Raw genomic sequence first — 25,816 nt, forward strand, 5'->3', positions numbered from 1 at the left:
CCTGTGTTTTACAGTATCAGTTTACAAATATGTTTTTTAGCAAACAATTGTAAAAAGAAGTCAAGCCCTTTCAGGGTTTGTCTATCACTGAAATGGCTTATTTTTTACGTTACCATTTAGCCTTGCCTGGCCCGGGAATCAAACCCTAACCTTCTGCCATGTAAGGCACAACCAGGGATACTAAACCGTGTAGTAATATTGCACGCTGTAAATATTCTTCATGAACCCGTTTAATGTGTTGCCGTTGCATTTTTCCTCTGTTACCTTTTCCCTTGTGGCTGTATTTACATAAAAGTATCATATAAAAAAAAAAGCTAAAGAAAAAGCACGCTTGTAGTGTAGGTATTTATTTATGTTTGTTTGGCTCAAGACGTATTGTAAATATTGTATTGTCATATTATTAACATTCAAATTGAAAAAAATCGCCAAAAACATTAATTGAAACTTATGTTTTGCTCTGTAAAAAAGATTACTCCCTATACGTGTATATGTATGTATGTGTATATATATGTATGTATATATGTATATATATGCATGTGTGGGTATATATATATATATATATATATATATATATATATATATATATATATATATATATATATATATATATATATATATATATATATATATATATATATATATATATATACATATGTGTGTGTGTATCTACTTATATTTTATTTTATTTCTGATTACTAATATTATTAATGTATTTTTATTTTTATTTTTTTATTTGTTTAATTGATGTATTTGTAGATATTACTTTGTGGTTTTTTTGTTTCTTTCTTTTTTGGGGGTGAGTGATATGGGTGGAATATAAACAAAAATATTTTGACATTTAGGGCAGACAATAGATATATGATTTATGTCAATATGATGTAATGGATAGGAATGTCTGATGCTGGATGCCAATAAAAATAAAATGAAAAAAAAAAAAGTAAAGTCCCAGCAAATTGCTAGTGCATTACTTTTTGCAGTTTACACTATTTTACTGCGAAATAAAGGATAGCGTCATTTGTTGTGATGTTGCAGTACATTTCTACTGCAAATAAATACTGTTAGATGCAGTGAGAAATGCTTGCATTGTATGTTCATAATGATTTGGAGTGCATGAGAAAGTGTCAAGGAAAATGTGCCTTTCACAACACAGCAGCAACACAACCAATGTATACACTAAATATTGTTATGCAAGGTACTAAGTTCTAAGTGAATCCAAGGACATTATAAGCTTATGCTTCTTCCCGCTCCTTTTCGGACACACACCATGTTTCTTTTTTTCTTTTTTTAATGTGCTTTTAATATCACTATTGTTTTTGTAGTTGACAATATTGTATTGGCGATGCTTTTTTGTTTGAATTGTGTAGATTTTTTTTTTTGGTTTGTTGTGTTCGAAATTAATTAACACAAAAAAACAGCGGTGAGGAGCAAACTGCTCAGTCAGCAATAATAGCGCCGATGTAAACAACAGCACTACAAGCGTAACACAAATTGCAGAGGTAGACCAGGCGGCTGGATGCTGACCACCTTATGCAGCTACTGTCATTCATCTAAAAAAATGTTTAAAAAGTACATCAGGAGGTTGCCTACAGCCACAGCCTTTTTTGACTAGGGGAGTTAATTGCAGTTCATTAAATATAGTCGTTAATTGGAGCATTTTTGATTTTTAGAAGTTGTAACTTGACTTGGTTCGTCCTGTCTTCTTATTGAACATGTTTCATTTCTTATATTGAGACAAGTTTTTAGGTATGCTAGATGGCGTTTGGCCTTCTTGCCATAAGTGAAAGCTAAAACATTTATTTTTATTATTTTTATAATTTATTAATTTATTTCAGGCATAAAAAAAAAGTACAAGGTAGACAACAGATAATAATGTAAATTAATGTAATGCAAAAGGTAATGTACAGTATGTAAGCATGATGATCCAGTTTTGCCTGAAAGGGAGTGGGAAGAAGATCATTTATTTAATCCCACCCCTAGTTCTCCATTCAGTGATTAATACTAGGGATGTCCGATAATGGCTTTTTGCCGATATCCGATATTCCGATATTGTCCAACTCTTTAATTACCGATACCGATATCAACCGATATATGCAATCGTGGAATTAACACGTTATTATCCCTAATTTGGACAACCAGGTATGGTGAAGATAAGGTACTTTTTAAAAGTAATAATAAAATAAGATAAATAAATTAAAAACATTTTCTTGAATAAAAAAGAAAGTAAAACAATATAAAAACAGTTACATAGAAACTAGTAATTAATGAAAATGAGTCAAATTAACTGTTAAAGGTTAGTACTATTAGTGGGCTAGCAGCACGCACAATCATGTGTGTTTACAGACTGTATCCCTTGCAGACTGTATTGATATATATTGATATATAATGTAGGAACCAGAATATTAATAACAGAAAGAAACAACCCTTTTGTGTGAATGAGTGTAAATGGGAGAGGCAGTTTTTTTGGGTTGGTGCACTAATTGTAAGTGTATCTTGTGTTTTTTATGTTGATTTAATAAAAATAAAAAATAAAAAAAAATACAAACCGATACCGATAATAAAAAAAACGATACCGATAATTTCCGATATTACATTTTAACGCATTTGTCGGCCGATAATATCGGACATCTCTAATTAATAAATTGAGTTTCACTCTTACTTTGTTTAAGGATTATAATACAAATGTTGTATCATGGTGGCATTACCACCGGTAACAATAATTATTACACTGTAACAATAATTTGTGTCAACAATGTAGGAACATAGCTACAAAGAAACCAAACATATGTTTTGTGTATATCTGCACTACCTCTTGAAAAGGGCTTCCAGGTCAGCTTGACCTTTGGCCTCTCTTAGGGAACATAAAGACATTTTCAATATGGTTATAAAACTACTGAAGCTATCTACCCGCATCATTAACAGTGTGTGTGTGCATGTGTGTGTGTGTGTGTGTGTGTGTGTGAGTCGTACTTTTTAAAAACAAAAACATGTCTTTTAGGAATAATGTCTGTTAAAGACTGTGCCCACTTCCTCTGTGATTAACACTGATGTCGGGTGTCACAACTCTGATCCTTTTGTGTCTTTTAATAAGTGACATTTAAGTGGCCTTTCCAATGTGGGGTTAAAGTTGTGTAAGTGGATGCAAGTGTCTGTGAGTGCTTTACCCACAGCACGCCTCATACTTCCCCTATTTGACTGCACAAACATGACGCGCCACCAAACGGGGGCTATTACGGCAGAGAGTGTGCATGCATGCGGGCGTCTATGGCAGTGTGTTGACTGTTCACGCTCATTCACACACACACACACACGTGCGCACGCACACACACACACACACACACACAAGTGTATGACGTAAAAGAGGTTTGATAAGAGAATGACTATGTCCGGATTAAATCAAGAGGATGACTGGTGTCTGCAGTGAGACTTTGCTTTACTGTGTGTGTGTGTGTGTGTGTGTGTGTGTGTGTGTGTGTGTGTGTGTGTGTGTGTGTGTGTGTGTGTGTGTGTGTGTGTGTGTGTGTGTGTGTGTGTGTGTGTGTGTGTGTGTGTGTGTGTGTGTGTGTGTGTGTGTGTGTGTGTGTGTGTGTGTGTGTGTGTGTGTGTTCTTGTATTCCTACCCTTCTTGAGATATCAATAAGGAAAAGTAGCTTCCATATGAGGATCGGTGAACAAGTTAGGACATAAGTCATGGTCCCAATATGGAAAACCATTGCATCTAATAGAGAATGTCTCATTTGCACCCCTGGTGGTGAAATCTATCAAAATTAGGGTGGTTCCTAATTGTGCCAAGTGAAATTCCGATTATTATTGTAATATTGCCAACATTTTTAAAGTTGTCTTATAAAATTGTGACTTTTGTCGAGTAAAATTATGACTCTTTTCATAAAATTGCCAAAATTGTAAGCTTTTCTTGGAAAATTGCGACTGTTATTGAGTCAAATTCCAACTTTTATGATAACATTGCACAAATGTTCAGATATTCTCTCGTAAAATTTTGATTTGCGTTGACTAAAATGACGAATTTTATTATAATACTGCCAAAATTCTAAATTCCATCCATCCATTTACTACCGCTTGTCCCTCTTTGGGGTCGTTTTCTTGTGAAATTCAAACTAATTTTTCACAACAAGCTTTTTTATATTTGCATAGTATGTATATATTATAAATGTTGTAAACACACATTTTTATATATCAAGAAAGGGTGGTCTCAATAAGGTCTCAAGGAGGTGACAAATACAAGAATGTGTGTGTGTGTGTGTGTGTGTGTGTGTGTGTGTGTGTGTGTGTGTGTGTGTGTGTGTGTGTGTGTGTGTGTGTGTGTGTGTGTGTGTGTGCAAGCATCCAGCACCACCATGGGGTTCCATTATTATTTGATGAAATCTGCTTTGCCATCTGACTAACCCACGCACACCGAGGACACAAAGTTGCAGGGCTTTCTTGAACTTGACTAACTCTAGGTGGAGAATCAGCATTGTGTGCTCCATGGCAGTAGCATCCCCCCCTCCCCCCAACCCCCAGCAACCCCGCGATCCCTACACCCAAACCCCGCCAAACCCAAACCCACCCAACCTCCACAATGCAAAGATTTGTTCTAACTAAACTGTGCATTGCTACGATGCGTTCACACTTTGGTCGGGTCAAAAACAAGCTCTGGTGCTGCTGGTGTGGTTCGTTTGGTCCAAACCGTTGCGTACCAAGCAACTGGGCCGAGACCGGCGTCAACTCCGGTGCACTTGGGTGCACTTTAACACGAGCCAAAGACACCCATTGGTGTTGAAATCCAGGGCCACCCCTTCCAGTACGCAGATCACACACCTATTTTACATGAGAATGTAAAATATCAATGAAGGAAAGGGCAAAGGTATTCGTAGCCCCTTTCTGCTCCGTCACCGAAAAAAATGTCACTTTCTCCCATGGGGTTAATTATGTAAAATAAACATTCTAGGTTCGGTCCCCAGCAGGTTGCACATTCATGATACATTTGCGATGATGCAATAAAAGAACATATTACTGAACAATTCAATATGATTTAGTCCAAAGCATGCGTCAAATTTAATTCAAGTAAATAAGATAAAAATTGTTTCCCATTCACACAAATAAAAAAGTGTGGAAACATTTCTGTCATTCTGTTCTGCTTAGGGCGACAATTGAGCAATTATGTTGTTGAGATGACAGCAAAAATCATGCAGAAATGAGAAATATGTGGAAGGGATGTTTTTAAGTAAAGTTAAGTTAAGTACCAACGATTGTCACACAAACACTAGGTGTGGTGAAATTTGTCCTCTGCATTTGACCCATCACCCTTGATCACCCCCTGGGAGGTGAGGGGAGTAGTGGGCAGCAGCGGTGGCCGCGCCCGGGAATCATTTTGGTGATTTAACCCCCAATTCCAACCCTTGATGCTGAGTGCCAAGCAGGGAGGTAATGGGTCCCATTTTTATAGTCTTTGGTATGACTCGGCTCGATGGCACTCTTCTAAAGTATATTTTGGAAAAAATTTTGTGAAATGTAAGCTGGTTAGACAACCAAACCAACTAAAGATGATGAACTCACGAGAAAAGTCCTCAACATACTGTAGGAGAACAAGAAGAAGTCTGGAATCGTAAACATTCAACGTTACATTTGACACTTGCATTTATTTTCATAAATCGTATTTATTTGCATTCTCATTTACTTTCTTAACCTATTTACTTTATTTGTATTCATGAACATGAATACATATGTCCTTTTCTTTCATCGCCGCAAAAGCTGTCCATGTTCTTCTTTTCTGTACCTGCAGACAGAAGTAATTCATCACTGAGACACGAAGAAAAGGGGGTAGGATTAAATAAGCTCTGCTTCTTCCTACTCCTTTTCGGACATGTTGAATTGTTCAACCGTGATGTGAAAAAAGAAAGAAACAAAGCCACAATGATATTTGACCCAGCCATAGGACATTGGGCATTAGGACACGTGCCAAAGTCCATCCAATTAGGTCCTTACTTTATGCAAATGTTCTTTTGGTGCCGTGACAACGACTTGCACCAAAGTATCTTTTAATAAAAATGTACCGAACCACAAGTGTGAACGCAGCCTCTTCAGAGTTGTTAATATGGGGCGGTATAGCTCGGTTGGTAGAGCGGCCGTGCCAGCAACTTGAGGGTTGCAGGTTCGATCCCCGCTTCCGCCATCCTAGTCACTGCCGTTGTGTCCTTGGGCAAGACACATTACCCACATGCTCCCAGTGCCAACCACACTGGTTTAAATGTAACTTAGATATTGGGTTTCACTATGTAAAGCGCTTTGAGTCACTTGAGAAAAAGCGCTATATAAATGTAATTCACTTCACTTCACTAATATTTCACGTGCATGTGCGTCCACAGCTCGTAGAGTCACTTTAGCATTGCTACTGTGCCGCCATCTTAATTGAGTGATTAACGAGCGGATCCTCGCCACTAATGAGCGTTGGCGTACTAATGTTGTAGAATGGCATCGGTGATGTGGCCTTACACGTGACACTGACCCTCCACGTCTGCTCTGCTTCCCCCGCCAGACATGCCCTGCGTGCAGGCTCAGTACGGGCCCGTCCCCCCAGGCTCCGCCTACTCCGGACAGTCCTTCGGTTACCAGGGCGACAGCTACAGCTCTGACCTCATGACCTCCGACTACACCAAGCTGGACCTGGGCGGGGGCGAGATCTCGGCCGCGGCCGCCACCACCTCCCTGCCCAGCTTCAACGTCTTCGTGGAGGGCGGCTACGAGCCCAAGTCGTCCTGCCTCTACCAGATGCCCCCGCACAGGCCCGTCATCAAAAAGGAGGAGGACAGCTACCCGACTGCGCCGCAACTGGAGGCCCTGTCCTCCTCCGCCATGTACTTTAAACAATCTCCCCCTTCCACCCCAACCACTCCCTCCATGCCACCACAGCCCGGCACCTCCTTCCTGTGGGAGGAGCACTCCTTGGCCCCTCCGTCGCATCCCCACTCCATGGGCCCCAACCTGGACACAAGCGGCCTCAAGTCCCCCCGCTTCCCACACTTCTACCAACACTCGCCGCCCCACAGCGGGGGCAGCATAGGAGGCTACGAGGGTCTCTCGGGGGGCCTGGTGCGCACTTCGTCCTCCTCTTCCTCCTCGTCGTCCTCAGTCTCCCACGCTCACGGCCCGCCCCTGGATCAGCAGCCCATGTACCAGCTGCACCGCGGGGCGGGGGGCACCAGCCTCACATTCCGCTCCCTGGCTCTCGGCCCCTGTGGGCCCTTGCTCGGGGACAGCCTGCCCTCGCCTCCGCCTCGCGGCCCCCAAGGAGAGGGCACCTGTGCGGTGTGCGGGGACAACGCCGCCTGCCAGCACTACGGCGTCCGCACATGCGAAGGCTGCAAAGGCTTCTTCAAGGTAAAACACAAGCAAACGCACACTCAGCACTTTTTGGCAAACCTGCACTTCATTTAAAGCAAATTGGATTCCAACCACCCCTCCTCTAGACCTCGCACCCCACTCTAAATTATCCCGGGAGTCATTATGAACGCACTGAACACCCACAGGGGTCGTCTCTCCCGGCAACCGAGTGGCCAAAGTACGTGCACGGTTTTTGTGTGCGTGTGATTTATGTGAGAACACACGCTCTCGCTAAGACAACCGAGACAAAAATCCCTCCACGCTTTCACGCTCAGCCACTCCAGGTGAAATATAGTACCAGTATTTAAGGAAAAGTATTCTCTGCTGCCTTTCTACGTGTTTTCAATCTTACACTTCTACTCTATATGAGTCAGTATAACACATATCCCACGTACCATGTGACCACACGCACACACACACACACCCACACACACGCCTTGCCAGAAGACAGTTTTTAGTCATTCTCACTTTTACTTTTTAATGTATAAGACATGCAGGAAGCGCCACGCGGCAAAATATTTATGGCACTCTCAGTATGACGCAGATGCACACACAATAACGCTGTAAATCATTGAGGGTATATCTAAAGTACGCAAATCCCCCATAAATATGCAAATTAATTTTAATTTAATACACTGTATTATATTATGTAATTTTGTATCTATTTCAGATATTCAATATTATTCTTGTATTTTTTCTAAATTGAGACTTGAGCAGATGGAAGGAATTAATAATCCTTCTTTTCACTTATTTTACCAATTTAAAAACTAATTTAAAACGTCATTTATTATAGTTGTATTTAATATGTTGTATTAATTTGATATATTGTTTGTATTATTATTTGTATTAATTTATATTGTTTGGATATAGAGTCACAGCAACCACATACATGCTTTTGAATAAACCCTCTGCTTGGTAGGAGTAAATCATATTGTATTTAGTTATTTTACAAATATAAAAAGTCATTTAAAATGAATTAATTTAAATTGAATATAGAAGGTGGATGGATGGAGGAATATTTGTGTTTAATAAATGTATATATATTCTCTGTATTATTATTAGTTTATTTAGTTTGTCACAACAAGCACGGATTTTTGAATACTCCCTCTTGTTGGTAGGAATGAATGATCAGCATTTTTCAATAACTTTACTCAATTAATTTTTTTTATTTTTTTTAAATATTTTAATTTGATATATTTGTATACAATCCATTATATTTATTTGATATATTGTTTGTGTTATCTGTTATTTATTGAGTTGCAAGATTCACGGCAAGCACAGACGTATTTGAATAAACCCTCTGGTTGGAAGCAATAAATTATCCTTGTTTTCAATTAGTTTAACAATTTGTTTTCATTTAGTAATTAATGGAAGCTGGTTGCTGGCCAGGCCGCAGGCTCTCATCTCCCGCTTGCTTTGCACTCTTATTGCAGCAGCCATATATGATAATACACAAACACTTATTAGAAACAACATCATTTAGCACTGCGTGTCATTTGTTCCAGGAATCACATCATCAGCCAAAACATCTCTTCATCAGGCACTCCATTATCATCTTGCTTTTATTGTCCTTTCCTGATTATATTTAATTATACCACAAGTTACTAGCGTGTTAAATTATTGTAAGTTCATTAGTGCAATTTGAAACACATTTTCAGTGGGAATTCATTTCAGCTTTGAACGCGTTTCCTGTTTTGATATCAACATCATTTAGATTTTTCCAATCATTTGGTCGAAAAATATAGTAAATAATAAGCAGATTGTTTTTACTTCAAATCTCAAGCATCTGCACTGATGTGTCAATTAGGGATGTCCGATAATGGCTTTTTGCCGATATCCGATATTCCGATATTGTCCAACTCTTTAATTACCGATACCGATATCAACCGATATATGCAGTCGTGGAATTAACACATTATTATGCCTAATTTGGACAACCAGGTATGGTGAAGATAAGGTACTTTTAAAAAAAATTAATAAAATAAGATAAATAAATTAAAAACATTTTCTTGAATAAAAAAGAAATTAAAACAATATAAAAACAGTTACATAGAAACTAGTAATTAATGAAAATGAGTCAAATTAACTGTTAAAGGTTAGTACTATTAGTGGACCAGCAGCACGCACAATCATGTGTGCTTACGGACTGTATCCCTTGCAGACTGTATTGATATATATTGATATATAATGTAGGAACCAGAATATTAATAACAGAAAGAAACAACCCTTTTGTGTGAATGAGTGTAAATGGGGGAGGGAGGTTTTTTGGATTGGTGCACTAATTGTAAGTGTATCTTGTGTTTTTTATGTTGATTTAATAAAAATAAATAAATAAATAAACAAATAAAAACCGATACCGATAATAAAAAAAACCATACCGATAATTTCCGATATTACATTTTAACGCATTTATCGACATCTCTAGTGTCAATCAAATATTACATTACATTTGCATGCAATAAAGCTCCCATCTTGCACTTGACAGAGAGCTCAGATTGCCCCTGATTAAGAAGCAGAAGATAATCGGGGGAGAGAAAAGAAAAGTCCCTAAAGGCTTTTCATTTAAATGGTGTCTATTAGCACATGTTACATGTCAAGACTCCATCTGCTCCCACAGTGGCCTCAGCATTGCTCATTGAGCTAATCCGCAACATTTGCTTTGTTTTACTTAAAGGAAGTCACACCCCCACACAGCTTGTTTCACTTTCTGGTGCTTTGCGATCTTATATTATAGAGGAGCGTGCAATACTGAAGCACTGACATTCATTCAAATCAATTTGGTTGCTTTCTCGTATCCCAGTCAGTTCGACGACAAGGACAAGATCAAGTCAACACTACACCTCTTTGTCTCCTTTACACACACACACATACACACACACACACACACACACACACACACACACACACACACACACACGCATACACAGTCTTGTATTTGTTACCTTATTGAGACCTCCGATTTTTTTTATTTTTTTTTAAATTAATTTGGGCCAAAGGGGGTGCATTTCAATTTCTTACACACACTTGTTATTTCATATGTTGACCAGAGGGGGAGCACTTTTAAAACCGACACACAGTCAATTTAAAAAATCCCTCCTTTTTGTGTCCACCCTCATTTTGATAGATTTCACCACCACGGGTGCAAATAAGATCTCTATTTTTGTTTGTTTTTGTAATGTGCTTAAGGACGATGACAAACGAGTCACGGACCACAGATGGCCCCTGTGCCGTACTTTGGCCAACCCAGCTGTAGAAGCTAACTGTTAATGGCCACTATAGTCTTCGTACCGTAGTGTATTTGTTCATTCTATGGTCACATATGGGACGCGGGTTGTCTTACGTCGTAAAATCAGCTGCTCACCTGGCGTGTTTTTCCGGGGATGAATAGGGAAGTCCTTCTTTCGCTGCCGTCTTGTTTCATCATATATTGCTGCCTTTGCACCTGTTTACTTTTGTATGCACATTAAATCAACAAAAAATCCTGACTTTGGAGCAATGTTCACAGACCCAGGTATTTGGCTCTCTATTAGATGCATTGGTTTTCCGTATTGGGACCATGATTTTGGTCCTAACTTGTTCACCGGTCCTCATATGTAAGGTGCTTTTCCTTGTTGATGTCTCAAGAAGGGTGGAAATACAAGAACACACACACACCCACACACTAGCTATAAGTACTAATGCACAGGAATAGGTTACATTCACATAATTGCATGTATATTCAACTGCACATACAGTAAGTTGGAGGTCCCCCAGGTTACCTGTGCATGATGCGTCACCTAAATAAACACACAAGTGGACAACACTTGCTAACTTAAATTCTAATCACGCCTTGCCGAGCTGACTGCGACGAGAGGGCCGACAAGTAAACCACTCATCTGGCATTAGCTCCCCATTACGCGTCAATTCGCCGCTCGTGCCACAGCATATGAAATAATTGCTGTGCTTTTCCCGGGGGTATATGTGTGGTGCATAGCTTACTGTATGCTATAGTGTGCCTCTGTTGTATTAATAAACAATAGTTTTAGAGCTGTTTTTGCATGTACAGTTGCCAATGCACAGCCGTTTTAATGCCAGTCAAAGCAAAAAAAAATTAGAAGTATGCTCACAAAACACCCAATTGGATGTAATTGGGCGCTGGTCCCACGTGATGCCATGCATGTTTGTATTCTCAATTAAAACCAATATTTGGCTTTCCGTAACTCTTGCATCACTTCACTATGGTTTGTTCATTTTACGCCATCCGATGGAAAACACTCATCTCCACAGTCTGCTTTTTTCTAAATTTTTGCTGAAAAACAACAAAGTGATACTTCTCAGTGACTCGCTCAGCAACTGACCAGTGATTTATTTGATGTTATCTAATGAAAAACACCTATCTACCAGATTCTGCCAGTGACTCCCAGCAGGCACAATACTTTGATACTATCTTGATTCAACATACATATCCTTTAAAACTGACTTTGAAACCACGTCGCAAAATAGTTGAATTTGTAAATTAAGTTGATGTCTAACGTTGGATCCATGTTGTCGGTTGGGAAATGACCAAATTTCAATGGTCAAATCAACGTCACAACCTGACATTGAATAAACGTTGTCAAAAAGCATGTTTTTTCAACGTTGTATTTGTAGTTTGAAAATGACCAAAATTGAACTGTAAAAATCAATGGCAGAACCCAACATTGATTACACGTCGTCAAAAAGAATGTTGTTCCAAAGTTAGTTTTGAGTTGCTTAACATCAGGACCTAATTCAACAAGTTCTCAATGTTTTTTTAATGTCTTGTGCCTGCTGGGCTTCTTCGTCCCCAAACTACGGCACGCAGGCCGGATGCAGCCCGCCAGCGTCCAAAAACCAGCCCACGGGAAGTCCCAAGTAGTTAAAAAAAAAAAAAATATATATATATATATATATATATATATATATATATATATATATATATATATATATATATATATATATACATTTTTTTTTTTTTTTTTTTTTTTATTATTATTTTTTAAAATCTGTCCTTTCTAATCCATTTTCTACCGCTTGTTACTCTCGGCGTCTCCTAGGCACTCAGGCAAATCATATTGTCTAAAAATGTATTTTCCCAATCGTTAGCGTGACATTATCGGCAAAGTGCGTGCTCTTTCAGTCAATTAGTGCGCTGGGGATATATATATATATATATATATATATATATACACCGTATTTTTCAGACTATAAGTCGCAGTTTTTTTCATAGTTTGGCCGGAGGTGCGACTTATACTCAGGAGCGACTTATGTGTGAAATTATGAACACATTACCGTAAAATATCAAATAATATTATTTAGCTCATTCACGTAAGAGACTAGACGTATAAGATTTCATGGGATTTAGCGATTAGGAGTGACGGATTGTTTGGTAAACGTATAGCATGTTCTATATGTTATAGTTATTTGAATGACTCTTACCATAATATGTTACGTTAACATACCAGGCACGTTCTCAGTTGGTTATCTATGCGTCATATAACGTACACTTATTCAGCCTGTTGTTCACTATTCTTTATTTATTTTAAATTGCCTTTCAAATGTCTATACTTGGTGTTGGCTTGTATCAAATAAATTTCCCCCAAAAATGCGACTTACACTCCAGTGCGACTTATATACGTTTTTTTCCTTCTTTGTTATGCCTTTTCGCTAGGTGCGACTTATACTCCGGTGCGACTTATACTCCGAAAACTGCAGTATATATATATATATATATATATATATATATATACACACCTATATATGTATATACACCTATATACAGTATATATATATATATATATATATATATATATATATATATATATATATATATACACCTATATATGTATATACACCTATATACAGTATATATATATATATATATATATATATATATATATATATATATATACAGTATATATATATATATATATATATATATATATATATATATATATATATATATATATCTACATATATACATGTCTACATATATACATATATATATATATACATATATACATATTTATATCTATATATACATGCATCTTCAGATTTGGGGAGTAAAGCAACAAAACAACACTATTCAGTGTTTCCTACAATAATTAACCTGATGTTTGTCAGTTTGATTTAAATGTTATGCAAAACATGTATTTCAAAATTTGACAAAACGCAGCAAAACAAACGGGACTCTCACACTTACTCAGGGATTTGTTCATTTTGAATTAAATCTCCACATTTATTTTTAACTTTTTGTTTTAATCCAATAAAAGGACAGTGTTTTCCAGTGACTCCCACAAAAATTGGCCTGCGATTTACTCATTTTTGTTGACTAATACAAAACCCATATCTCCACATTTGCCCAAAAGCAACAAAACGAAACTTTTAGGTGACTTACGCAACTGCTCTGTGATTTTGTTCATTTTGAATCACGTTGCTATCCAATGAAAAATGTTTTCTTAGCTTTTCCTTCTCACCACACGAAAAATAAAAACTTAGGTGACTGTCAGTGACTCTCACAAAAATCGGCCCGTGATTTGCAACTTTTTAATTATTTAATACAAAACATGATTTCAGTATTTTGTGAGATTTTCCTTTTTACAAGATTAATGTCATTCACACTTGCAAGCGGCGAACAAAACACGTATCTCCAAATTTTACCAAAAGCAACAAAACAACACTTTTCAGCGACTCTTTTCAAATAATCCCTGCAAAAAATGTTCTATAGAATTTCTAAAGAATATCTCTATAGAATTTCTAATGAACTTTAGGACCGAAGTTCTATAGAATTTCTAAAGAATATCTCTATAGAATTTCTAATGAACTTTAGGACCGAAGTTCTATAGAACAGGATTCTAAAGAATGGTTCTATAGAACATGGTTCTAAAGAATGGTTCTATAGAACAGGGTTCTAAAGAATGGTTCTATAGAACAGGGTTCTAAAGAATGGTTCTATAGAACATGGTTCTAAAGAATGGTTCTATAGAACAGGGTTCTAAAGAATGGTTCTATAGATCTCCTCTAAAGAATAGTGCTATAGAAGAAAGTTCTAAAGAGTAGTTCTATAGAACAGGCTCCTATGGAATGGCTTTCTGTGGAATACGGTTCAGAATGATGTAGAAATGATTGGGCAGGCATTCTACAAAATCTGTGGTCTAACACTGGCAATGGAGAAAGACAAATATTGCAGTTGAATGAATGTTGACTTGTATTTATTATATACATGTAACTCAAATCTTGACGTAATAAATAAATGTCAGCAGCATAAATCAACATGATCACCGCGCTTCCCCGACTGTTAGAGACGGCTAGACGTCCAGCAGAATTTGTTTCTGAGGCCTTCTTTTTTTCCCATTTTCTGCGCAATGTTCAGTTTCACTCCAATGATTTTCTTTATCACATTTGCTTCACTTGAGGGATGGAGCTTCTTCACAAAATCTGAAAGATCAATAAAATATACCAGAATTAGTGTCTGCAGACACCAAGACACTAGCTGTCATGCAATGAGTTACACTATGGCATTTTTCAGCTCGATAAAGAGAGTGATGTCTATCATTTAATCAATGCAATGGATAGTCAACACACTGCATACATTGCATATCACGCGTTTCTATGCTGTAAGGCACTTGCACTGCTTGACGCACACAAAATCATATGTGGTGCAATCATGCCAGGCTTTACGAACTGCAACAAATCTGTATCAAATTCTGACAGTGCATGTACACTATTCATTAGCTATATAGAAAATCCATTCAGTGTGTGAAATATTTTTCAAATTATTTTCAGGATTTCACTTTCTTGTGAATCTTGTTGTGTACTTGATGGGTGTCCCCAATGGCGTTCGAACAATCACGAAAGTGCATTAATAGAATTCTAATAAAAATATTTAACTTCAATCTGATTGAAACCATATCCACATCGGGAAGGGGATCTGACACATTCCCTATCTAAAAGTCGTTCACTTCTCAACTTGCAGCAGAACTCACGGAAATTCCCGACGCTAGTTGTTAAATAGTAAGGCGGAGAATGCCGATATAAGATATCAAACGAGAAAAAGGTGTAGATATCCGTGCGCTGCGGTTTTTGCTTTGTCACTTGATGTTGGTTTCCGACGAGATCAAAGCTAATGTGACCACCCATGCCTATAAATCTGTCAAAACGAACATCTCGCAGTCAATTCATGGACCAAGCAGACTGGAAGCTATGGATATCTATACTTCATGCCAAACGATCACGGAACGACTTGGAGATAGGAAAAGGGTCAGATCCACTTCCCTGATGTGGATATGGTTTTAATCAGATTGATTTAACTTATACTCACCAATAATAGCAGACACTTTCTTGTCATCCAGTTTTGGTTTCTCATGCTTATCCTTAAAAGCATTGGATTTTTTTCCTGTCAAGCTGCTGTTGGCCAGCTCCTCTCTGGCAGAGCGACAGCAGGACGTCGAGCTGATAGTATTGTTGCCTGACGTGATAAGTCGTCCATCTTCATTAGCAGGCCAGGAAGTCCTTTAATAGAAAAAAGTACATTGTGATGCAGACACAATAAAAAAAAAAATACATTAATAACATGAAGCTGGCGATATCCAAACCGCTCGGCTCTAACCCCAGCTATCATAATGTAAGGGTATTTTGATAGGAATCTTGTTCAAGTCAAGGGAAACATGGTAAGGAAGCAATCAAAGATGAAAAATATATATAACCATATATATTAATTCATCCTGACCACGCGAAGATTTAATATTTGTCGGTCAAGTATTAATCAGATATCCAGCTGAGACAAAATATCAAGAAGGAAGGGACGTAACTCTTGCTAATATAAGAGAAACACACAAAAACGGACGGACAGACAGACAAACAAACAAGTACCATATGTCCTCCCCTTATTTAGAGGGGAGGACATCACAACTTAGGATGTTGTATATGCAACAGTTCTGAAATTATCCCAAATCATAAATGGATTTTTATTGGAAAAAAGGGGCATAACTCTGGAAAATATTGTCCGAGACGACTCATTTTCGATAGGCTTCTTGTTACACTAAGATAAATAGATGTAACAAGTTTGGTTTCCGTACATGAAACGATTCTGTAAATATTGCGGTGACGGATGGACAGCCGTACATGACGACAATACCTGTAGGCCAAAGTTAGATGAAAATACAGTAATAAGAAAGTTATTTCATACATCGACATGTAAGCATATTTTCCATCAACCTATGATAATTACAATAACATACTTCTAGAATAAGAAAACCTACCTTCAACAACCCTCAATGCATCTCGAAGGGATTTGTTTTCCTCTCTCAACTGGAGGACTTCCTTCTTCAGGGATTCCATTTCTGTACATGTATCTTTCGGTGAAGTTCTTCCCAGCTGAAAATGTCAAAATAGTAAATCAAATGAAATAATTTGTATTATGATTAATTTGGGCGCTCATATGTTTTCCGGAAGCAATTTGTCCTGGATACGGCCCTGACAGCACCATATAAGTTTTACATGTATAAGCAACCTTGTAGGCACATTAATTTGAATATGCTACATGTACATGTAGCAGTAAGCCATTCACACAGTAGGCACTGTTCATCAGGTATTTGTAGTGTTATTTTCATATAAGTAAAAGTATAAACTTGTGTTTTAAACCAGTTGCCAGGGATGCAATTTTTACGTCCTCGATTTCAAATGAATGCTAGGCACTTGTGATTGTTTGCCTCGAGAGGGTGCTTTGATTAACCAATAAAATCCTATTCTATTCTATTCATGTACTCACAGCAGCAAGTTGGGCCTTCAATTGTGCCCGAGCATCATATCCCACAGCTGTACGGCTTACTTTCCTCTTTTTCTTCTGAAAAATCAAGATTAACAAGAAAACGTGTTCAGTTCTTTTATATGCCATTGAAGTGAAGAAATATGTTTGCAGAAATGATAGATTTTCGAGTACATGCAGAAAGTCTGTCAACACCTCAATTTGTCTTGAATATTATTCTGTCTGAGTTGGTCGAATTGAATCAAAATATTCAATAACTTTAAAGCCTACAATGAAACATGATTTGATTAACTTTTATGATAAAGAAAAACTGACAAGGTACTTCAAAAGTATGGGATTGAATCCTACAAAACCTCACACAGTTGAAACACCACTGAAATAGTGAGTGAGTGAATTAACGTTTAACGTCGCTTTCAACACTATTTCGGTCATATCGCGACAACACCACTGAAATAAAAGTACCTGCTGTCTGTCAGATAGAGTCTCCTCAACACTTTCATCCTTGCTCTCACTGTCTGATGACCAAGACTTTGGCTGTTTGTTTCTCTAGCCTCTGCCATATTCCAAATCACCAGTAAGGGGTACATCCTTGCCATCCTGAGCGGCTTTCAAATATGGCGTCAGTTCACGTGTGTCTTCTGTGTAAAAACAAATATGTGCCACATTAAGCTAAATTAAACTGTACAGTTAGTCATACATTTCAGCAGCAGATTGTTATCACTAAATTACTTTGGTATACCTACAGTTCTGATGATTCAGAAATTCACCTCAGCGAGAAACAAATTTCACCTTACTTTCCCTTATTTACAGGCTTACAGCCATATTAAAAAATTGTCAAGGTTAAGTCTGTACTATCATGACAATCACCTCAGCATTGCAGATTGAAACATTCAGTATACCAGGGCTGCACTGATGAGAAATTACTATCAATCATGGAAGAAAAAAAATTATATTAATTAAATTTAACTTTACATAAACAAAGTCGAAAGTTCAAGGTGTAAAATCAGAAGTACATTAAATATATCTATATTTATATGTACTTCTGGTAAAACGTATACTTTTTACTGAATTGAATTGAAAAGTTTTCAACTGTTTATTAATTACCACCAAATCTCAGAATTCTTGCCACGTATTTGGTTTGTGACTGCTTCCTTCCTCCTGCTTTGTTGAGTGGCCATGGAACTTGGACTTCTTCATCACTGTCCCAATTTTCTCCATTCATCTTCTCTCGAGAACCGCGTGGTTAATATTTCGTCTCGATGATCATCCTCCCCTTGCTTCCGTTTGGCGACCTGACTGGGGGCCAAACTCCTTCTCTGTGTGATCACACAAGCCTGACGTTACAAACAATGGAGGGATGATAATAATAATAATAATAATAATAATAATGAGGCTAGTTTTGCTAGCTCACCATTTCCGCCCGTGCCTCGAAGCTGCTGTTTGGCTCAACGTTAGCCCGCTTGTGACGTCTCGCATCGCGCCTAGAAGACCCTAAACCTAAATGTGATGTTTAAGCCAACAAAGTTACCGTCAATGAACTCCGACGTGACTTGGGCAGCTTAGAAAGAGCGAGTGAAGTCAACATGGACGTTGTGGCCGCCATCACCAACTCAAACTGCCCGCGAAATCTGCTTTGCAACTACGGCAAGCGCGAAGGGGAAAAATAAATAATTTAAAAAAAAAAAGTTGATTTGAAACATATTCGCACTTATTAGTGTCGGATATGAGAAACATTGATACAACGCGATTATTACCAACTATACATGAATTTGGTTGTGATTGCAGCCTTAAAACAGTTTTGTTATTTTATAACAAAACGAGAGCAGTTCTATCTATCGTGTTTGGGGGGGGGGGGGGGGGGGGGGGTTGTAATGTTACGGCGGGAAAAGTAGTAAACTAAATATAACATTGAACCATGCTTTTGAAAATGTATACATTTAAATCCTGGCAAATACTGACTTTTAACAATATAAATTGTTACTTACATGAGTTCGGTAAAGTGTTTTCCTATTGGGCTCCGTGAAGAAACGTGTCTGGGCTTGTTCTTCGATCCACAGCTGCATGCAGGTACGTGGGCGGGTCCTGACGTTTTAGGTCTGATTTAAACCTTTGAACTGAGTTTTGCTAAATCAATTTATGTTGGAAGTCCAATAAAATTAATTTTATCACATAAAAAAGTAAGTTACGAAAATATTCACACTTTTTACTTATAGATAACTCAAAAACTCTAAAAATAAAAATAAATTGATTTATTGGAATAAATATACTTTTAAAAATAAAGTCTGCCGAAGTTCTGGGTGTCCGCCTTGAAATGACACCTCACAATTTTAGATGATACAAAATTAACATTTTCATAATTGAGGGAGACATCCTGCATTGTTCAAAAAACAAGCTCAAGTCTGGTGAATCAACTTAATGAGATTAATCAATGCTATGGTGATAGCGCTGCTGCCATTTTATAGAATTTTATTCCATGGAACAATCTATAGAACTTTCAGCAGATAAAGGATAATGTCTATAGAATTTCTGTTAGACATTCTATAGAATGCCCAGTTCTATAGAACAATCTATAGACCTTTCAGCAGATAAAGTAATGTCTATAGAATTTCTGTTAGACATTCTATAGAATGCCCAGTTCTATAGAACAATCTATGGACTTTTCATCAGATAATGTAATGTCTATAGAATTTCTATAGGATATTCTATAGAATTCCCAGCTCTATAGAACAGTGAAAAGACCTTCCAGCACATGAAGCTGATGTCTATAGAATTTCTATAGGATATTCTATAGAATTCCCAGCTCTATAGAACAGTGAAAAGACCTTCCAGCACATGAAGCTGATGTCTATAGAATTTCTATAGAATTTTGAATACATATTCTATAGAATCTTCAGTTCTAAAGAAATTCCGACGAAATTCTATAGCGTTCTATATATTTCTATAGAGATTCTATAGAACATTTTTTGCAGGGATGTTGCTATGCAATGAAAAACATGCATCTCCACATGACTTGAGTTTTTCCCTTTTATTCGCTAAAAAGGCAATTTAAAAAATGTTTGCCTGAGAATTGTTTTTTTTCCATTATCTAACAAATATATGTATCCCCAAATGTTGTTTTTTTGTTTGTTTTTAAAAGGGAAAAACTGTTTACCTGTTTTTATCGCACAGCGTCTTCTGACACCCCCTACTGGTGTTGTTTATAATAAAATGCAGAGACATGTTTTATAACATAACTTTGAATGCCCATGAAAAGACAATGAGTGCCATTTTTGTTGTTGTTCCCCACACGGCCCGTTTCTGATTTCATTTTAATAAGGTCAGTAATAATCGCGCGAGCCAGCAGAGGAGAAAACAGCTCCCGCGGGGCCCATTGAGTGCGGCGCGACCCGCGAGGCCCCCGAGGTGCCACGAGCTGACCCGCGAGCTTCACAAACAATCTGATCAGGCAGCGCCTTCTTTCCTTTCCGCCTGTCTCGCGGGAGCCTCCTCAGCGCGCCGCGTGCACGGCCGCCATTGTCGGGCCCCCGCGCTAATAAAATCGTCCCCCCTGCAGGCGACGCTTGTTGGGGAAATTAATTTCATCTAATTATACTGATGTCAGCGTCGCCTTTCAGCGCGTAATTAAAAAGTGACCTGCGAGCTTCTGCTTTCATTCTTTGCCAGGGAAAGCTGAAATTGAATTAAAGAAGTGAAATATGTGGCGCTTGATTGTGTTTGGAGGCTGATTATTGGAATGTCTGCTCTTCTTTTTTATTTATTTCTCTCCAGCGCACCGTGCAGAAGAACGCCAAGTATGTGTGCCTGGCCAGTAAGAACTGTCCCGTGGACAAAAGGAGACGCAACCGCTGCCAGTACTGCCGCTTCCAGAAGTGTCTGAGTGTGGGCATGGTCAAGGAAGGTAAGTACTTTGTACTATGAGTGTACGCAATTTTATACCCTGCAGTATCAAACACATCTACAAAACCCAAAACCAGTGTAGTTGGCACATTGTATAAATTGTAAATAAAAACAAAATACGCAAATCCTTTTCAACCTATGTTCAATTGAATAGACTGCAAAGACAAGATACTTAAAGTTCGAACTGGAAAACGTTGTTATTTTTTGCAAATATTAGCTCATTTAGAATTTGATGCCTGCAACATGTTTCAAAAAAGCTGGCACAAGTGGCACAAAAGACTGAGAAAGTTGAGGAATGCTCATCAAACACTTATTTGGAAAATCCCACAGGTGAACAGGCTTATTGGGAACAGGTGGGTGCCATGATTGGGTATAAAAGCAGCTTTCATGAAATGCTCAGTCATTCACAAACAAGGATGGGGCGGGGGTCACCACTTTGTGAACAAATGCGTGAGCAAATGGTCGAATAGTTTAAGAACAACATTTCTCAACAAACTATTGCAAGGAATTTAGGGATTTCACCATTTACGGTCCGTAATATCATCAAAAGGTTCAGAGAATCTGGAGAAATCACTGCAAGGCCGAAATTGTAAATGCTGAAAGGTTTGGAGCAACATATGTTGCCATCCAAGCAACGGTATCATGGACGCCCCTGTTTATTTCAGAAAGACAATGCCAAGCCACGTGTTACAACAGCGTGGCTTCATAGTAAAAGAGTGCGGGTACTAGACTGGCCTGCCTGTAGTCCAGACCTGTATCTCATTGAAAATGTGTGGTGGAATATGAAGCCTAAAATACCACAACGGAGACCCCCGGACTGTTGAACAACTTAAGCTGTACATCAAGCAAGAATGGGAAAGAATTCCACTTGAAAAGCTTCAAACATTGGTCTCCCAAACGTTTACTGAGGGTTGTTAAAAAGGAAAGGCCATGTAACACAGTGGTAAAAATGCCCCTGTGCCAACTTTTTTGCAATGTGTTGCTGTCATTAAATTCTAAGTTAATGATTATTTGCAAAAAAAAAAATTAAGTTTCTCAGTTTGAATGTTAAATATCTTGTCTTTGCAGTCTATTCAATTGAATGTAAGTTGAAAAGGATTTGCAAATCATTGTGTTCTGTTTTTATTTACGAATTACAGAAGGTGCCAACTTCTCTGGTTTTGGGGTTTGTTGTAGTTTGTTTGTGGTCCGGTCAACATGAATGCACTTGTACACCTCATCACCACCATATCTTTGAGAGTGCTGGTATTTATCAAGGTTATTTCAAACATTAACAAAGCCACATTGAAGATCATCACCATTCAACAAGTCCAAAAAGAAGTAGGTAGAAGCAAAGCTTATTTAATGGGTCAAACTGCAGTATCAAGTCATTGTACCCCATTGGGAAGTCAGAATAACTGTTTGTAGGCGCAAAAAAAAGCACAAAAAGTCATCTGTCAAATGTGAAACCACATAACCTAGGAGTCAGACTACCTAGAAACAAACCGCAGTTGCCTTGAAGGCACAATGTTGTACTTTTTCTGGGTTCAGGAGAATATTATACAACAATATCACCGTACTTTGTGGCTTTAAGCTGGGGCGTGTTGCCCTTTAAGAGAGTGAAGTGAACATAATTAATTTTACATAGCGCTTTTGTGACCCAACGCACTTTTTTTTCTTATTTTTGTTATATTTTTATTCTTATTGTTGCTTTTTATTTTTATTCTTATTGTAATATTTTTCTATTTTGTTTACATTTATACCCCCATTATTTACTTTCTACTTTTTAAATTTGATGTCAATTCTGTACACTGCTGCTGGAATTTTAATTTTCCTGAGGGAACTCTCTAGACTAGACTAGACTAGACTTCCTTTTTATTGTCATTCAAATTTGAACTTTACAGCACAGATAAGAACGAAATTCCGTTACATAAGCTCATGGTAGTGCAGGATAAAAAAGCAATAAGGTGCATATATAAATAAATAAATATATATAAATAATATATACATATATATATAAAATAAATAAATATATATAAATAAATAAATAAATAGATTACTGTACAGATAAATATATTGCACTTTTTCATATGCGTCCATGTTTATGGATGTATGTTATATTGTCTTTTTTATTCCAGCGAGTTAATCCATTTTGGGGGGAGTTGAGGGGATAATTTAATTATGATGCGTTCAAGAGTCTTACGGCCTGAGGGAAGAAGCTGTTACAGAACCTGGAGGTTCTGCTTCGGAGGCTGCGGAACCTCTTTCTAGAGTCCAGCAGTGAAAACAGTCCTTGGTGGGGGTGGGAGGAGTCTTTGCAGATTTTCTGAGCCCTGGTCAGGCAGCGGCTTTTTGCGATCTCCTGGATAGGAGGAAGCCTCTTCCTGAAGGAATCAATAAAGTACTATCTATCTATCTATCTATCTATCTATCTATCTATCTATCTTTACATGGAGAAAAGCCATTATTTGCATTTAAGCTCCATTTAAACCAGTGTGGCTGGCACTGGGAGCAAGGTGGAATGGCTGAAGCTGGATTCGAACCAGTAACCCACATGTTTCTGGATGGTCATTTTACCATCTGAGCCACGCCACAGAGAGCACACTGTCTTGGTGAAGTTTGTTTATCACGGGACTTTTTAAAGTCCAAGGCAAGCAAGCTTCAGAAAAAGAAAGAAAAAAACATAATTTTCAAATCTGCTAAGCTAACTTATGTTATGTTTAAAAGGCTAAATGAAGTTTAAATTCCTATGACGAGTGAATAACGAGAGTTTCAGCTGAAAACTACTGTGTCAATTTTTGATTGCTATTTGAAGACTTCGCTTTTTAGTGAAGTTTTTAGTTAATGGACTTTTTTGACTTTTTTCTTTTTAAATATATAGTTTAAGCCACTTTTTTCAAATCCTTTGTATCCGTTTTATGATGTTGCTCCTGTTGTTTTCATTTGATTGTTGTTTTAAGTCACCTATGTTTTTTTTGTACAGCGCTTTGTGATATCTATCTGTGAAAAGCGCTTTATAAATAAAATGTACTTACTTACTATACGATGGGAGCCGTTTAGCATTCAGCAGGTTGTTTTCACATAGTGAAACTTTATGAATAATTATGAATTCACAATAATTAGTAATAAAACAATTATTAAAATGAACAAATTAACACCACAACCACACCTCACATATTGTGTCAACTTTTAATTACTAGACTATAGCAGCCCATTTAGGCAGCAAAGTGTATTTGGCAGGTTGTTACCCCATAATGAAACTGTATAAACAAGTATGAAATAATGATAAACAGGCATCAAGTACACAAATGACTACCACTGATTCACATATTGTGTCAACTTTTGAACATTGTACGATGGCAGCCCATTTAGGCAGCAACACCTAACGCATCAAGTAAACAAATTTACACCACTAATACACATACCATGTCAACTTTTGATTACTACATTATGGCATCCCGTTTAGGCAGCAAGGTGTATTTGACTGGTTGTGGCCTCATAATAAAACTTAAACAAAAAGTAAGGAATATTAATGAAAACGCATCAAGTAAACAAATTAACACCACTGATACACATATCTTGTCAACTTTTGATCACTATACTATGGCAGCCCATTTAGGCACCACAGTGTATTTGGCTGGTTGTTGCCCCATAATAAAACTTAAAAACAAGAAAGAAATATAATTAAACACACATCAATTAAACAAATCAACAGCACTGATACACATAGTGGGTAGACTTTTGATTAAAATATTATGGCAGCTCTTTTAGGCAGCATAGCATATTGCAACATAGTACGACTTTATAAACAATATATGAATTAATAATGATTAATAGTAAATAGAAGCATGCAGTGACTAAACAAAGTAACAACCCGACCACACATGGTGCGTCAACTTTTGATCATTATGCGATGGCGGCCTGTTTAGGCAGCATAGCATATTGCCGCATAGTACAACTTTATAAACAACTATGAATTATTAATGATTAATAATAAAAAGAAAATTGCAGTGACTAAACAAAGTAACAACCCGACCACACATGGTGCGTCAACTTCTGATCATTATGCGATGGCAGCCTGTTTAGGCAGCATAGTATATTGCCGCATAGTCAACTTTATAAACAACTATGAATTAATAATGATTAATAATAAAAAGAAAATTGTAGTGACTAAACAAAGTACCGTATTTTTCTGACTATAAGTCGCAGTTTTTTTCATAGTTTGGCCGGGGGTGCGACTTATACTCAGGAGCGACTTATGTGTGAAATTATTAACACATTACCGTAAAATATCAAATAATATTATTTAGCTCATTCACGTAAGAGACTAGACGTATAAGATTTAATGGGATTTAGCGATTAGGAGTGACAGATTGTTTGGTAAAAGTATAGCATGTTCTATATGTTATAGTTATTTGAATGACTCTTACCATAATATGTTACGTTAACATACCAGGCACGTTCTCAGTTGGTTATTTATGCCTCATATAACGTACACTTATTGAGCCTGTTGTTCACTATTCTTTATTTATTTTAAATTGCCTTTCAAATGTCTATTCTTGGTGTTGGGTTTTATCTAATACATTTCCCCAAAAAATGTGACTTATACTCCAGTGCGACTTATATATGTTTTTTTTCTTCTTTACTATGCATTTTCGGCCCGTGCGACTTATACTCCGGTGCGAAATACGGTAACAACCCAACCCCACAAAGTGCGTCAACTTTTGATCATTTTACAATGGCAGCCTTTTTAGGCAGCATAGCGAATTTGGCTGGTTACTGTCACATGTGACAAAGTTT

At 37.4% G+C, this 25,816-nt stretch overlaps 1 protein-coding gene and 1 long non-coding RNA gene across 3 annotated transcripts in view; one reads left to right on the top strand and one right to left on the bottom strand.

Moving 5' to 3' along the window:
* Window positions 1–25,816, top strand: part of nr4a3 (nuclear receptor subfamily 4, group A, member 3) — a 57,925-nt gene that overhangs the window by 4,235 nt on the left and 27,874 nt on the right. For both annotated transcript variants that reach the window (XM_061954912.1, XM_061954921.1), the window contains 2 exons: window positions 6,533–7,374; window positions 20,909–21,038. In XM_061954912.1, the coding sequence (XP_061810896.1) occupies window positions 6,533–7,374; window positions 20,909–21,038 (972 nt within the window). The remainder of the gene's footprint in view (window positions 1–6,532; window positions 7,375–20,908; window positions 21,039–25,816) is intronic.
* Window positions 14,365–18,973, bottom strand: LOC133601796 (uncharacterized). Its single transcript, XR_009814822.2, has 7 exons — window positions 18,552–18,973; window positions 18,245–18,456; window positions 17,603–17,778; window positions 17,144–17,218; window positions 16,635–16,749; window positions 15,695–15,885; window positions 14,365–14,811 (listed from the first exon to the last, which is right to left on the bottom strand). It is a non-coding gene; the product is annotated as an uncharacterized lncRNA (long non-coding RNA).

This window comes from Nerophis lumbriciformis, linkage group LG04 (assembly GCF_033978685.3).
Source record: "Nerophis lumbriciformis linkage group LG04, RoL_Nlum_v2.1, whole genome shotgun sequence".
Classification (NCBI taxonomy): domain Eukaryota; kingdom Metazoa; phylum Chordata; class Actinopteri; order Syngnathiformes; family Syngnathidae; genus Nerophis; species Nerophis lumbriciformis.